The sequence below is a fragment of the Passer montanus genome, unplaced genomic scaffold (genome assembly GCF_014805655.1).
Source record: "Passer montanus isolate IOZ18808 unplaced genomic scaffold, ASM1480565v1 scaffold4, whole genome shotgun sequence".
In the NCBI taxonomy this organism is placed as follows: Eukaryota; Metazoa; Chordata; class Aves; order Passeriformes; family Passeridae; genus Passer; species Passer montanus.
In genome coordinates, this window is record NW_024368818.1 from 12,523,897 (window position 1) to 12,539,972 (window position 16,076).

At 41.9% G+C, this 16,076-nt stretch overlaps 1 protein-coding gene across 9 annotated transcripts in view; it reads right to left on the reverse strand.

Annotated features, from left to right (window-relative positions):
- The window catches only part of FAT3 (FAT atypical cadherin 3), a 399,017-nt gene that overhangs the window by 20,558 nt on the left and 362,383 nt on the right, over positions 1 to 16,076 (reverse strand). For all 9 annotated transcript variants that reach the window (XM_039718448.1, XM_039718450.1, XM_039718447.1 and 6 more), the window contains 3 exons: positions 15,924 to 16,058; positions 14,746 to 14,903; positions 6,623 to 7,091 (listed from right to left, as the gene is read on the reverse strand). In XM_039718448.1, coding sequence (XP_039574382.1) covers positions 6,623 to 7,091; positions 14,746 to 14,903; positions 15,924 to 16,058 — 762 coding nt within the window. The remainder of the gene's footprint in view (positions 1 to 6,622; positions 7,092 to 14,745; positions 14,904 to 15,923; positions 16,059 to 16,076) is intronic.

Consider the following 16,076-nt stretch of genomic DNA (forward strand, 5'->3'; position numbering starts at 1 on the left):
CTATAGATTCTAAGCCTAAGGATCAAAGTTAGAAGTCAAGAAGGCACTAAAACAAGACAGTATTAAATTACCGTATTTATCACTGGTGTTTCCTCTTGTTGGATTCACTGCCATACACCTGCCAAGTCCAATCCACTGGCAAAAGACACAGAACTTTTCCATGACACACATGCTCAGAGCTGCAGAGCATTCACTCAGGAGGTCTCCAACACAGCAAAGCATATGTCAAAATTCATGGAGTAGAGAAGAGAAGAGCTGATATGCTGGCTCTGTAGACAGCATACAGCACTCAGCCAGAAGACCTGCCAGACCTTTAATCCTTCTCCAAACCTCTCAGCAGAGGCTGTAATTTTGCTGGCTACTGCATATTTTAGCCACATGGCTGTGGACAAAGGCAAATTGTGAAGAAAACTCCTCTGGTTGGGAGTGCAGCTTGGGTCTAATAAAGGATTTTTATTATACTTTTAATATTCTGCTAATGTACCATTCGTTTTCCCCTCTGGTTTTGAACAAGAATAACAAGCAAACTTCTCACATTCAAGGATGAGAAAAGGCTCAGTGTCCTGTCTTCTCAGCAAGGGATTAAAAATCTCTTTTAAACAATGTAGGGCTTGATCCTGTTCACAATGAAAACACTGAAGTTTTGGAAATTTATCAGCATTTAAGACCATACAGCCCATTCTTCCACAAGGAATGAATATTTAATTCCTAGAAATCTAGGAGTGATCTGCATTCTCCAAGGCAGAAAATTTTGTTATGTCACCACAGTATTTCTTCAGAGGGACCCAGTGGAAAAAGACAGGAAACTCTGGAAAACACCTCTGAAAAGTTTCTAGGGTGGGACCACAACATTCGCAGCATGTGCTATAGCAGCATGCAACAACAGCCGAACAACAAGCTATGAACAACAATACAGCCTTTTTAGGCTGTATCTGCATGAACAAGTCCTGCAGAGCAGCAGCAGTGGGTCTGTGGAGCCAAAAAGCTGGTGCTGAGGACCCTCACTGTGTGCAGCTCAGGGCTTTGGGACTAGCTGTCTTCCAGTTCAGCCTGGTCCTGCCTCCGAGACCTTGCCTCTGCACAGTGGGAAGTGAAGCCCAGGGAGAGATGATGATCAGAAGATTCATATCAAATATCATTTATGACCTGAAACATTATGTAGACATAGGTCTACACATTGTCTTGGGCTTACAGGTTGTTTTATAAGGCTTATCTCATGCTCCTTCATAAATCTGAGTCCCCTCTCCATAGCTAAATCTCACCTTCTCGCTGTGACTCAAACAGCTGCTCTTACTGCTCTCTTGGCATGTCCCTATCCAGTGGAAAAGGTGTTTTTCATCCCAGACCTTAGTGAAGAGCAACACGCAGTGAGACGGGACACTACACAGGCTCCCTGCCTGTACCTGTGTTTGCTTGGCACTTGAGAAGCAGAGGCAGTGGCACAAGGCAGGCACGGTGCCATCAGCAGATGGGGTGTCGCTATGTAGCGAACATCTCTGCTGGTAGCATTCCCAGCCTGAGCATCTGAATGTCTGTCTATCCCAAGGTTTACTTGGCTTTATTAAAGACGATGCTCCGAACTGCTGCCAAATTTTTTTTTTTGAACATGTGTATGCTCCTGTTTCTATCTATTCCATGCAAGACAGGCTGGCTTTTATCTGTTAACGTGCTTTGGCTTTTCCATTTGTCTCTCTGGGTAGTTTCTCTCCCTGCTGTGCAGCTAGACCTGACAAACTCGATATCCAGAAATTGCCCTGCCCTTGGCATTGACCACACAGTGTTACACACCAAGTTAACTGATGAGAACTGAAGGTGAAGAGGACCTCTCCCAGCATTTGTATTTCAGTAGGTCTATAGTCAAACCAGGCCAGCTTCAAGTAGTGTCTGCTCTTCAGCCATACACAGTCCTGCTACTCCAGATTTGACTTACCTGTCTTCAAACAGATCATTGGCTCTGCCACTGTTGGTATGAAAATGAACCTCAGTCTTTGCTGAACCAGTGCTTTCTATGAGAGGATTGGCATGCTTTTAAAGTGGGAATTCAAAAACAGACAACTATAACCAGCTATTAAAAATATTAAACAACCCCAAAATTTCTAAAAAACTCTAAAAAAAATAATTGATGTAATTTGGTATACTCACATCACCGTATGCTGGGTTGTGTGTGAAAAAGCAAGATCAAGAATATTAGTAAGACCAGGTCAGTTCTGTGGTTTTATTACACTAATTTTTTCCCTTGTTTCTTTTTTATGAACTACCTGATCCTCAAAACCAGCCATGAGTAATGTTGCCAACAGCATTTAAAGCATGTATTAAACCCACCACCCCAGTGCCATGTTACATTTTCTCCTCCCTTTGGATTTTAGCCCTGTTCATGAAAAAAAAGAGAAAAGACTAGAAGAAAAGTGAAGAGTGGGGAAAGCAAAATGACTTTATGTCCCCAAACTCTGCCCACAGTCCTTGACTCAGTAAATATTTCCGCTCAAATGCTTCATGTTCAAATAAAATCACCTACTCATATAAGCCATTTACTTTAATCAGAGCCAGATGTATATAGGACTGATCAAATTAAAAGGAAGTAACGATACTTATAATTGCAGGCTTTACAAGCATGAGGTTTCTCTGTGTGGTTGAAAACCTTGGTGCAGTCTTTGCATGCGATTACAGTAAAGCTTTCTATTCCTGAGATTGCTCATACTGTTACTCATGCAGATAAACATACATTTACTATTGGCAGCCCTGCAAGTGCCACACTATTATTGAGGCTGTGTGACATTTCCCATTTTAAGACCTCACATTCAGCAGCTTGTATCTTAACCACACTTTAAACACTTGGTTGAATTTTCTTGGGAAATTTCAGTTCAAAGAGCCAAGCTGTTTCTGAAAGTCATGCTGTTTGTCAGGTTTAAAAATGCTAACTTTCTTTAAAAATAGATATACTGACCCATACTTAGGGATAGGGACTGGAAGAATGTGGCCTACACTTCAGGGCTGTGGTTTCCACTGTCTCCCAAGAAAATTGTCCTAAGACTTGAGTATGTCTCTTTCTGCTATGAGTCTCTTGAGCTGTCAGATCCAGTGAGTGCTCATCCTCCTCTGCCAACCCCTATTTAAGCATGCACTGGATCTCCCCATGGGGTCTGTGCACGCACAGTCCCCCCTCCTGTACCACTGACATCACTTGGCCAACACTGTTGCCTGAGAGCAAGCAGAGATTCATGTCATGGTTGCTTTCTGCTGGCTCAGAAATCAGAATTTGAAAGCAGAGAGGCTTTTCTGTACTCTTGAGTTCCCGTCTGAGCTGTCTGTGCTCTCACACAGGCTGAGATCCCCATTCTGCTCTGTTCCATACGCAGAGAGGTCAGGCAGAAAGAGCCACTGTGGCTCAGCTTAGCCCTGTGCCAGCCCTGCTTTGGGCAACACCTCTGTGGTCACTCCTGAGCTCTGTGCAGCCCAGGCACAGCCCTGCCCTGCGCCAGGCGCTGTGAAGCTGCTGGGAAAGCATCCATCCAAAGCCTAACAGCAGCAGCATGGACACACTCCTAGTGCATACAGAGCACTTCCCCCAACAGGGCCGTGGTATGACCCTATTCCCATAAGCACAGGATGAAGTGAGAGGCAATTGAGGCAGCTTTTTGTTAATAGTGAACAGGGCAGTAGGCATTTGTATTGAAAGGAAGATCTCGGGAACAGAGATGGAACAGAGAATCTTAGATTTTCTATAACAGGAACACTGTTATAGAGGTTTGTGTCGTAGATGTTCAATTTATGCAAATTATATGTAAATTAGTCATGGCCTCTTTGACTTCTGGTATGTAGCCAGCAACTCTTTCATGTTATAATGTTGGGTAACCTTTGCTTGACTATTTTCTTCTTAAGTTAGCTATAAATCTCAGCTTTCTTTTTCTCTCTCCTAATTTTCTTGTAAAGCACAGTAGGTTGTCCATAACTACAAGGATGCTAACAGTATATGAAATCTGCTTTGTAAAATTTGAACTAGAGGGTTTATTCATTAAAAAAAAATCTTATGCTGAATACTCTCTGTTTAGGAAAAGGAACATTACTTTCCAAAAACTGAAAGAGGAGGATAATGTCATAGAAAATATTAGTCAAGAGATCCTGATGGTACTGAATGCCTGATGGTACTGTGATTGGGAAAAGGACCTTTGCATGGTATATTTTTCTTCCCCTCACCAAAAAAGAAAAAAGCTGCTATTTTCTTTCTTAAGAAAATTCTTAAAAAGTTAAGTTTTTTTTTCTATTTTAAATGGAAGTCTGCAGCTAACATCTATGTCAGCAAGTGCAATGGTTGATGGTTCTTAAAAGCACATTGCAATTTGTGGCTCTGCAACTAGGACTTGCAATGCTGTTGGACTCTTGTGCTCTTCAATTTAATTATGTGGCCTTTCAGCATACGGAGGACACTAACAACAGAATTGCTTTTCCTAGTGGAAGCAAAAATGCCCAAAAATGCCTTCTCCTTAAGGGCTGGGCTGTAGAACCACCGACATACAGTCAGGGCCCATTGCACTGGAATTATGGCTTTATAACAATCCTTTATTTACACACACTGCTGAGACAGTAAAAACAGCAAACAGATTTTTTGACGGCAGGCAGCCAAAACATCCCTGCAGGGCACATGCCCCTCGCCGAGGCAGGAACACAGGCAAGTTAAATCAGTTCTGTGACTGCTTTCCAGCAGCGAATTTTGTTGATGTGAAAATGGTATTTGCCATTCCAGTAATAAGATGGGTCCAAACTTCAGGCCTGCTTGTTTCTCCCTTACCCTGGGTCTCCCCTCAGCTTGAATTGGCATGCACATGGTGCTGGGAAAAAAAGAATTACTATAAGGAGTTCTGTTAGAAAGGTTTCAATTTACTCATCATGAGATTGCTGAGCAATACTGTAAATAGACTCAAATAAAATCAATAGAAGGAACTGTTCTCATGCTTCCTAGGATGTGAGGCGAATGGTTAATCTCATTTATTAAGTAGGTACTCTGAATCAAAGCCATTGTATATAAGTTCCCATACGTACTACAGCTGTATTTCCTAGGAATTTCAATAATCATGCTTAGCAATTCTTTCAATGGCTGCAGCAACCTTCTCTCTCTGAATTATTATCTTTTGCCTTTGTTGTGCAGCCCTCCTTTTCTCTCCTTCCCTTGGTAGATAAAGACCTTTAAGGACAAACACACCCGCAGCAATATTTCTGGTCATGCCCCACAACACATCCTGGATTGCCAGGGCTGTGCTTCATTCCTTCTAACTGTCTTCACATTGCTTTCCATCAACAGCAAAGCTGATAGCATCCCTGATGCATCATTTGTGATGGCATGGGAGAAGAGGTGGCTGAATCAAAGCCAAACATCCAGAGGGGTTGCTAGCTGAGACAGCCCAGCATGGACAAATCCACATTTTCAGGGCTTACTTTATAGGAGTGGGGCAATCCAACTAAGAAACTTATCACAGTTTAGCTCAGATCTCACCACATGTTGATCTTGAACTGATCTGAAGTTTAGGCCTGAAAACTCCGTGTGGTGGAGGGAACTCAGAAAGGTAATATGAGAGTCAGGCTTAAACTAATGAAAAACAGAAATAATAACTAGGGTGCAAGGGAATTGTATGGACACATTAAAGCAGAAAGCCCTGGGACAGTGGTTAAATGTGGCACAAAATAAGAGTTTAGGCGGGAACTTCCCTAGAGAAAGAACCATGATCAAAACTCACTGACAGTAAGTGCATGGAAAGCTCTGACCTTGCAGAAAACCTCTCTGTTGAGCAACCTCCTTTTCAGAGTAAGTTTTATTCTGCCAGAAAAGGTGTACAATGCTGCAGGACTTTACAGCGTGGGGAATTGGAAGGGAAACTCCTACACTGCAGAAAGAGAACTGCCTGAGAGGCAATGCTCTACATGTGTGCAGTTCGCTTTTCTCCTGCTAACATGCTGACTGTTCTGGTAACTTGTGCACTGCAGAAAGTCACTGGTATCAAATGACAAACCACCACATAACCACTGGATAGGAAACTCCAACACAAGCACTATAAAATTTGGATAATATTACTTAGACCTTAGAGCACTTTGAGAAAGCTGTAAAATACAGTTCAGGGGGGTTTATAATGGGCCCAACTTGCTATTTTCCATGCAGACATGTAATGAAATTACTCACTTCCAAAAGGACGAAGGTGTTTGTGGACAGCTCAGTAATTATTTGTGACAGCTTCGGAAACAGAGTAAGGCAACACTGCTGTTACATCTGTGATGGACATTTCAAATCACCATCTTTGTGTACAGCCCTCAGTGCTGTAAGGATGCTGTAAATGGATTCTGCAAAATCCAGCTGAACATTACAGTAATTGTAATTCTATTGGTTTCTATAGAAATAGGATTATACTAACAGCCAATAAATCAATTTCCTCCTGGAACACTAATGCAATAAGAAGGGGCACCATTTCACTGTTATTTATAGAGCAAACAGCTTTTACCCAATTTGCAATACCTATCAGAGTTTTATAGAGTTCATGAGATTTTTCAAGCATGTTGCTGCATAAAACCATCTCTGGCAATAAATTACAGAGGAAAACGGGGAGGGGGAAGCCCATAAAGTAATGAAAACATTTACCACCAGATGGCACGGCAGTACAGGTGCCGCCGTTCTGGCAGGGATGTCTCTCACAGGCGTCGGGATAAAGAACGCAGCCCAGCTTCAACTCCGTCAGGCCAACCACTTCTGCGAAGCTGCTGCGCTTGTTCTGCAGGGGCAGCTCGTTGTTGTTCAGGACTACTGAGTCCAGGCAGCCCTGGAAGCCGCTCAGGACCTGCGTTGTCCTCTTGTCAGTCAGGCTGCGGACGTTATCCACTTGGACCTGGGCGCCGAAGTAGACAGAGCTGTCTGTGCTGAGCGTCTGGAAGTAGAGGGGGGCTTTGCGGCGCTCCACGTAGCTGTCGTCCAGGGACAAGCTGGTGAAATTGCGGTTCAGCTCCAGGAAGACCGAATGCCAGCTTCCATCGTTAACGGCCCTTCCAGAAATTCCCAGGATTCCTGGGCCACTTCCGCAATCCAACTGAAACCAGAGTTTGCCATCGACGATCTGCAGGAGGAAAACAGAAATCAAACTGCTTCAGGCGCTCAGAGAGAATCTGGAAGCACAGAGAACTTCTAGACAGTCTCTGCACACTGTTAAAGCTGCTTTCCTACATGACACTAAAACAGCAAAAAGCTGTGTCTTTATTACGAGGAAAAAAATAAAATGGTGGAAAATATCAGCTTACTTTGTATTTGCCCGATGCCAATTACTGCAGGAAAACTAAAAATACAGAAAATCATATGGGTGCAGAACACAGATGAAAACCGGGATAATTATATGTTTTACTGAACAGGATATGGACTTGAGGACCCTTGTTCTGCTCTTGGCTCTGCTGTCGAACAGCTGTGTCTCTCTCAGCAAGTCTGAGAGCTGTGATTCTCCTCCAAGTGGTTGATGTTATCAAAAGGACAGTAAGGGCACAGGATCACCTCTTAGTGTTTGACAGGCTTGCAGCAAATCCAATGGCCCCACTTTCAGCTGCTGATGTTTGGTACTCTGCTCATGCAGACATCCTGTGCTTCTGTAACTTTAAGGAGCATCTCAATGAGGTGCAGATTTTCCCTTAAACATCATAAGTTTACTGTCACTAATTACAACTACCATTAATTGCAACTAGTTGACCAAAAGTCAGTTATTTCCCAAAGATGCAACACAACTTGCCCTGTGTATACCTCACAGATGACGTAAGATGGGTCTTACTTTTCTTTCTTTCCTAATATTTATGTTGGACTCATGGATTTAGAGAGTTTGTAGGGGGTTTCTCACTCTCCCTCCTCTCCCTCATCCATCCCAAGTCTTTGTAAAGAGAAAAGTCTGTGCTATCCTGCTGGGGCAGGCAAAGGGCAGAGTGAGGGAATGGGTATGAAGTGCTGCTTTCCTGATTAGCAGTTTACCCCAAGATTTTAGGTTTCTCTAACAGATGGCATATAAGTTTAAAATGGCTGACAAGGCTTGAAATAATTTCTTATGACACATTAATTGGATTCGAGGTCTCTGAAAGCCCTTCCAAGTATTTTACCTTTATGTCATGCTCTAGGAAGTATTTATTTCTGCAAACCCAATTTCAAGACAGTTCTGTCCCATTATTTATCCCCCTGAAAAGTTCAGGTGCTGTGTCATTTTTCATCCTTCCAGGCAGCTCAATCTGTCCTCTCACTGGTGCATCTGTTACAGAGACTGACTGCTCCTCCCAGTGAGAGCAGAGTTTCCACAGCTGTCAATGCAAGAACCCCACAGACCTTTGGTGGCCTGATGAACTGGAATGGAAAATGCAGATGTGAGGATGCTGCAGTGTGTTCATCTGCCTTTGGCCATTTTTGGCCATTTCTAGCATGCACAGTCATGTTAGATGAAGACATCCCTTGGCATGTGACTGTGTGCTCAGACTCTTCTCAGACAGGTTCCCTGATGTGGCTTGAAGGTAAACAGGAAAGTGTTAATGTACAGGAGCAGACCGTATTGTCTGCCATTATCAGCATTTTATGTCCTTGGAGGTTGACAAAACTACCAGGAGAAAAGCTAAAGTCAAAATCTTGAGATCTGTAGGTCTGTGGATTTCTCTGTATTTTCTTCTCCTTTGGGAATCCTTGGTTTCTTGACTGGCTGACTCTGAACTGGACCTCAAGCCAAAACACACTGGGCAATCAGGGGACAATGCACAGCAGTCCTCTGCTCGGTGATTGCTTGGCAGCATGGACAGAGGTGCTAAGCATGGGGCAAGCTCCCTAGAGATGCCAGCTGCCCACTTACTCTGCATGATATGAGGGGGTGCAGAGGAATGAATACACGCATAGAAGGAGCCAAGGGAAGGAGCTAGAATTAGCCCCTGCTATGAACAACTGGCTGTTTTGCAGTCCCTGGTCTGTAGGATGTAATGAAACTGAGAAGAAATCGGATCTATGACTGTAATAAATGCTTAAGGGATGGATGTTGCTTGATACTCCTACAGATCAATCAAATAAGGCTAATGGATGTATAGAATAATGAGTCTGGATCATTTTTCATTAAAAAACATTTTCTTAAAAGACTCAAAACTCAGCTGTAAACAGTTTCTGTAGATTGAAATTGGGTCTGTTAAAGCATATTCTCAGGAGGAATCTTGGTAAACAAGATGCCCTGATAAACAGAGAATTTTTTTTCTCCAGAGATGGAGCAGTAGTTTCTTTCCTCCCTGTGCAACAAAACAGTCCATAAACATTGAAGGTGATGCTCAGAAAGTATGGTCTGTCTCACCAGGAGTACAAATCAAACAGAAAAATGCATGCCAACATATTACACTTTGAAAAACAGCCATCACTGGATAAGCAGATAACTTGCTGCTTACTTAAAAGGCTTTTTCCTATGGAAACTCTTCTACTGATTGTGTATAATATACATATACCTCCCCTATGACTACTTATGCCCTGAAGGACTTACTGCTTGCATGTCTATTACTCTTACTCACAGAACATGTTTTTCCAATTATCTTTATAAATACAACACCACATTTGAGCACCTGGGATAAATATTACACCATTTGTACACAGGAAACTATGATCTAAAAGATTAGCCATTAAAATATGTTTTATACATCTTTCTCATCCACTTTTATTTCTCTTTACCAGCAGATGATCTGACATGCACAGTAAATATATATTGTCTGAAGGGTTTAAGTTTCCTTCCCGTTATTGAAGAAACACGAGTAACCTCTAACTAGAGTGAAAGATGGAAAGGATGGTCTGATGCTTACAGTACTAGCCTAAGACATGACAGATCTGCATGGGAATCCACACTCTGCAACATTCTTCCTCTGAGATCTCAAGCAAGCCATTAGTTTCAGGTCTCCATCAGTAAAAGAGGGGTAACGTCATTTCCCTACCTCACACCACTGCTTTACAGATACATACATTAAAGACTGCATGACATGCCCAGAGACCCCTAGCAATGGGACCATAAAAGCACTTTCATTAATCAGATGGTCATGGGCCTTGCTGTAGAGGGGCTGGGAGGAAGTATTTGTCCCCTGATGGATCTTGAGGAGGAGTAGGGAGAACAGGAAGAACCAGCAAGGAGCAGATGCTGCAAAGGGCTCCACTCTTGAGTACTTAGCAGCTGGACTGGCCAGGCAAAGAGAAGAAGGTTTCTCCACCTAACAGGTAAAATTGCTGTCCCCATTCCAAAGCATAGAGAATTCAACCATCACTCAGCAATTAATCCCTGGTGTTCCTGTGATTCCTTGTAACCACTGAGATGTCAGGGTGACTGCTCAGTCCTCAAAAGGGGTTCTTTGATTATAGCCTGGACCTCAGTACCAAGAAAAGCTGAACTTCAAGCTGAGGGACATTCAAGCAAAAAATATGGGCATCCAATGAATACCCAGGCTCTGGTACCAAGAAAAGCTGAACTTCAAGCTAACTGAGGGACATTCAAGCAAAAAATATGGGCATCCAATGAATACCCAGGCTCTTGTCCAGGTTCAGCAGTTACCCAGGCAATAACCTCAGTGGCATGGTTGGTCTGGTTGAGAGCTGGTAGCGTCAGACTGTCAGTCCAGCCCTGAATGTGTGGTGTTGCTTTTTTCATCCATCTATGTAGTGCAACACTGCAGAAAGCCTGAGTTACTCCATCTCACAGCAGAGACATGCAAACTTTGCAACCTCACCAGTGCAGCCCATGGCACCAGCAGAGACCCTCTGCACTATGAAAGCAGAGAGATACTGCTTCATCCTAGTTGGGCAGAAAATTCCCACAAAGCTTCCACTTCCCAGAGCTTTCTAGGCTCAGGGTTTAGTTACAGTCTCAGTTGTAAGAACTATGACAGGGAAGTTAATGTACACTTAAGCACATATGCTACAAGATTCCTCACCTGCAGCGAAGTTAAAAGAACAGTGAAGACTCCAAAAGCCAATGCAATCTGTTAAATTTCAATAATTTCATTCAGTGGGCAGAATGGAGCCAAACACATACTGTAAATTATATTAGAATATTAGTCTGGCTAAGATGTTTGGCTAGCATCCATATTTGTGTATCAACATAGGTAATAAAATGATCAAATGGTTCTTCTGAGACCACCTCCAGCTCACACAGTCCATCTGCAGTCAAACACCATGGATACAGCATGCTGCCTCCTAATCTGTCTGGGGAAATATTTCGTTAGCCGAATTGCATTTCAGGTTCGTTTGTGTAAAACGGTGTATTTAATTAAAACATTACTCGTTTCAACTCCAGCCACAACTGGGATCATATCCAAACTTCAGTCCTATCCAGCATAAGCCATGCAGCACTAATGCATTAAAATGTGTAATACACACTTAACTAAGCCACGCAAAGTTTCACATTAACTGCCTGGACAGAAGGACATATGCTTGCCTTTTACCGTTTAGCTGCTATATTTATGGCATCATGGGAAAGTCTTTCTTTACCTATTTTTAATCCTTAAAATTTCACAAAACAAGATGAATCTCCATGATATTCCTTCGGGGAAAAAAAAAGAAGGAATTCTCTTCTGCAATGGCCTTGTAACGCTTTAGATGGTTAAATCTTACTTTTCTGAGTTAGCTGCTACATAGGTAAAAAGGAAATGGTGGTACTGGTTTTGGGACATGCAATCTTTCCAAAGGAAAAAAAAAGCCAACATTGACTTGCATCTGATTTTGCTCCAACTGTCTTAAAAGCAAGAGCATGCAACAAAAACCCCAAAAAACCAACAAAACAAAACAAAACAACAAAAAAAAGCAAAAGCCAACCTCTCAAAATCGATGGATGAGTTGCTTTACTTGAAAGAGTTGAATAAATAACCTTATTTATTCAACTTATTTTATTATATCAATAGAGTGTAGTTGGTAGGCTTTCAGCAAAGTAGTAGACAAGAAGTTTGCTCTATGGAATTGATTATTCATCCAGGCAGGACACTGTCTTAAAATTATGAAATATTTCCATCCCTGGAGTTATCACAAATGTATGAGCTTCCAAAATTAAGCTGGCCATTTAGACACCAAAAAGCATATTGCAGCATTAATTTTTAAACAGACTGCAATGGCAGAGACTTGCTTCAAAACAATCAATGCCACTCTGTGCCCCAACAGCACAGGTGTTTCTGCTTGTCTTCCCATGGGCTCATACCTTGTGGGCCTAAATTTCTTCCACCTCTGTCTTTATCTGAAGCTCAGTGATAGTGCTGGACGCTCTGGTGCTAATCCAGCAGACACTTAAGTAGATGCTTAAAATTAAGGTATGTGAATAGTTCCAATTGGTTTCAAATACAGGAAGTTAAACAAGTGATTAAGTGCTTTGCTGGAGTGATGCCAGAGTGCTCAAAAGAACACAGGATTTCAACCTTTATCCTCTATTTGGAAAGCTTCCCCTCATGTTTAATTTAATTGAAAGCAATGCTCAAATGATAACAACTTCACATTTATAGACCTCTAATTAATCTGCTTAATGGCCTCATTTCTGAGTGCCTCCCTACCTCCCAACATACGTACCTGGTTAAAGGAAGCAGTACCTCTGGTTTACAAATGAAAAAAATATGTGTTTAGAAAGTCTAAGCATAACTTCCTTGAAAACACCTGAGTCAGGGATCCCCAAAGTGCAGTCCATGAGCCAGCTGCCCTCCCTGAAGAGATCTGACAGGGCTGAATCCCTTGAGCATGATGCCATTTGTCTGCCACAGAGAACATTTTTTGAGAATTTAGCCTGATATTCCTTGGTTAAAAGACCTTCACAAACTAAACTCTGACAATTCCTGATTTTTTAAGTGACGCCATTTCTTTAAAGAAACTATGGTGAATGTAATGACTTTGTTTCCTTTAAACCCCATGCATGCAGAAGCCCAGTGCCAGGTCTGGGAAAAGGATTCACTGCAACAGCGAATCCTGCCCTTCCGAAAAGGTAATTCCCTATGTCCCTCCCTGATCAATGCACAGGACAAAGCAGAGGCTTTGCATCCAAACATGACCATAGACCTCACTCATCAGATATGTGATGCAGCTGCTGCATATGAAGCTCTCCATTTTCTCTTTCTTTATTTCTTAGACTTAGGGGAGCAAACCAGCTTGACATGGAGGTTGCTGACTGAGATTGGAGCACAATAACCACAGCTCTTGTCGCTGCTCCTTGAAGTATTATTTTTAACTCAGCATCCTTCAAAGCAAAATAATTAGGAATTAGGTGATTATGTGAAGTGCAGACTGAAAACATGATTCCTACCTCACAACTAAATACTCAATTCAGGTGATTGTAAAGGGCAGTTCTCTTACTGGTTTGGATTTTTTGTTTTGTTTGGTTTTGTGGTTTTCTTTTTTTTTTTTCCCTGGTGTGGGGGTTTTTTGTGGCTTTTTTTTTTTGCTTTTTTTTTTTTTTGCAGTAGTAGTAGCCTCAACTTTTCTATTTTGGTGGCAAAATATCCCTGCTTCAGCTGGATATTTTCACTCCGTTGTCTATGACCTGGATATGCTGTGCTCCTTAATGATGAGAGCTTTATATACAAAACTCTAACAAAATGAATTTTCCTATCACCAATCTAACTCCAATTCAGGCCATCTCTGTATCATATCCTATTGTTTTCAAGTGGCACTTTCCACCAGGGCCACTTGCTTTTCCCCAGGTATTTTGTGACATTATCAAATTGTGAACATTACCTACTGACAGATGCTAAGAGCAAGCATGATGAGGACTTCAAAGAAAGTCTTCCAACCTGCAGTTTTGCTTTTTTTTTTAAACAAAAACACATGCTTGAAAATTCCAAGTGCATTTATATGTGTCTCAAAATAGAGGCTGTCTTGTGCAAATTTGAACAATGCTGACAGTTCCTGGTGAATGACAGACAGTACTCTTGCTCATAAAATACTTCAGACTAACAGCTATAAAATTATTTGTTGCCCATTAATAACTCATCTAGCCACTTTAACATTATGTAGCATTCAGCCAAAAGTACCCTAAAGATTGCACATGCAGACACAAAAGGCTCTGTGCCATTTCTTCCACTGCTGAATTATAGAATGTGGCTGAATTACAAATGTCAATATTTTCATTTGTTACCTTAGAGGCTATAGCAGAAATACTATATGTGCAGGCTCCTGGATGAACCTAGTACTCCCTTTCCATCCAGCAGTTATTTGCCATTCCACAGAAACAAACAAAAAAAAGCATGGAAAACTTATCAATTAAATATTGATTTGGTATCGATCTCCATTGACCCTATGACTCTGTCAACAAAGAATCTTAATCCACAGAGTGCAGATATCTTCATATTCAGTAGGAGACACGTTCTAAGCAGTTGGTTCCTGTAATTAGCTCACTAACAGTGAGGGCATATCCTCTAACCACAGACAGGACAGAAGGGAAGAACAGCAATTTCAGCAGGCTTAGTTTTGACTACATAGTCACATAAATGGCCAAATCTTACATCTCGTGCAGACTGGCTCCTGCACACAGACACACATAATGTGCTTATAATGAACAGCACCCAGTGGGGAATTTTCCAAGTAAAGTACCACTAACAAGCTGCTTTTCTGATCGTTGTTGCTGCTGCTGTTGTTGAAATTGTTTTTCCCCGTTAGAACAGACTTCATCTTCTCAATCCACAGTAAAATGAGAACAGCATTCCCCAAATCAAGAGCCAAGAGAAAATACAGAATCGAGAAAAACAACTGCAGAAAAGATAAGTTATTTTAATTACCTTCAGAATTATACAGGGATTCGCTCTGGTGTACATTATAATCCCATTGCTTTGCAGGGTTCGCAGTCGGAGAGCCAACTTGAATTCCTCTTTCTTGCTATTTTCAGAAACACGGTATTTAATGTAGCTATTCCCAGCAAAGCTAAGGGAAGTGTGGCCTGAAACAACCATTTTGAAAAGACACATGTGCTTTTAGTGATACATAAAACAATTCCTCAACTGTTAAGTAATTAAAGAATTTATAAAGTTAATGAGAATTACTAGGAAGAAATAAATAAAACCCTTTTTTGATGAGAGAAAACAAAGTTGGCATCTACTACAAAACATTTTTGCATTTCCTTTTTTTAAGCTATTTTTCAGGGGATAGAGGAAAGTTCTATTTTTCCATACTTAAAAATAATAAAAAGAAAGAGGGTGCTCCACGTATTCACCATTTTCCAGCTTATACACTCCTGGAGGCACCACTCTTGCCTCACTGAAAATAGAGGGAATAAAAAGACCACACCTGTACATCAGGCAGTTGAGTTACAGGTGTAAAGTTACTTGTGGGCAGATGTTAGCAAACCCTTGCAATGAGTCCCCTGCAACCACTGCCCAGGACCACAGTTCAGTATCTGCCGTGCTTTTATCAGGCAAATAGTACAAATCCTCTGTCCTGCAGCCTGGGATTCACTGAAGTCAACAGAAAGCCCTGCTTCACTGCCTGTCCACCTGGCTCTTCATATCCCAGGGAAAAACACAGATGCAGAGAACTAGCAGATGTCCTCAAACTTTCTTTTTGGGATAGTGTAGTGTTTTCATTAATAAAGGCTGGAATTTTGGTAATCTAAATAGTAAGCAGAAGAGTTAATTATAGAGCTTTGCCCATGGGCAGGAAAACATCTGGCATAACATTCTCTAGGAAAAATCCTGTTTTCTCAGCAGCCTGTTTTACTGAGCTGGTATTTGAGCAAGCCAGTGGGAATTTCCAAACAGAAACTGGATCACAGTCTACATACAGCCCCTTAGCTATAAAGACAAGTATTTATAGGGCTTATAAACACACCCCCCAAGAGCTCGTGCTGAGATGGGTACAGCAGTGCATTTTCTGTTAACTTCACTGCCACCTCTGCCTACAAAATGAGAATGGCAGCACTTTATTGTCCAAGTATATCCCCCTTTACGGCTGTGACATGCACCTGAACACTCGCCAAGCTTTCCTGGTGGGCACTGGCAGATGAACGGTCTCCGGTTGGCTTCGTACCCCACACACTGCATGTCCCCTGGACACGGCTTCTCTAGACAGGGATCGTTGGACCCTGGGCAGAGTGCTCCTGCAATAAGGTAAAATA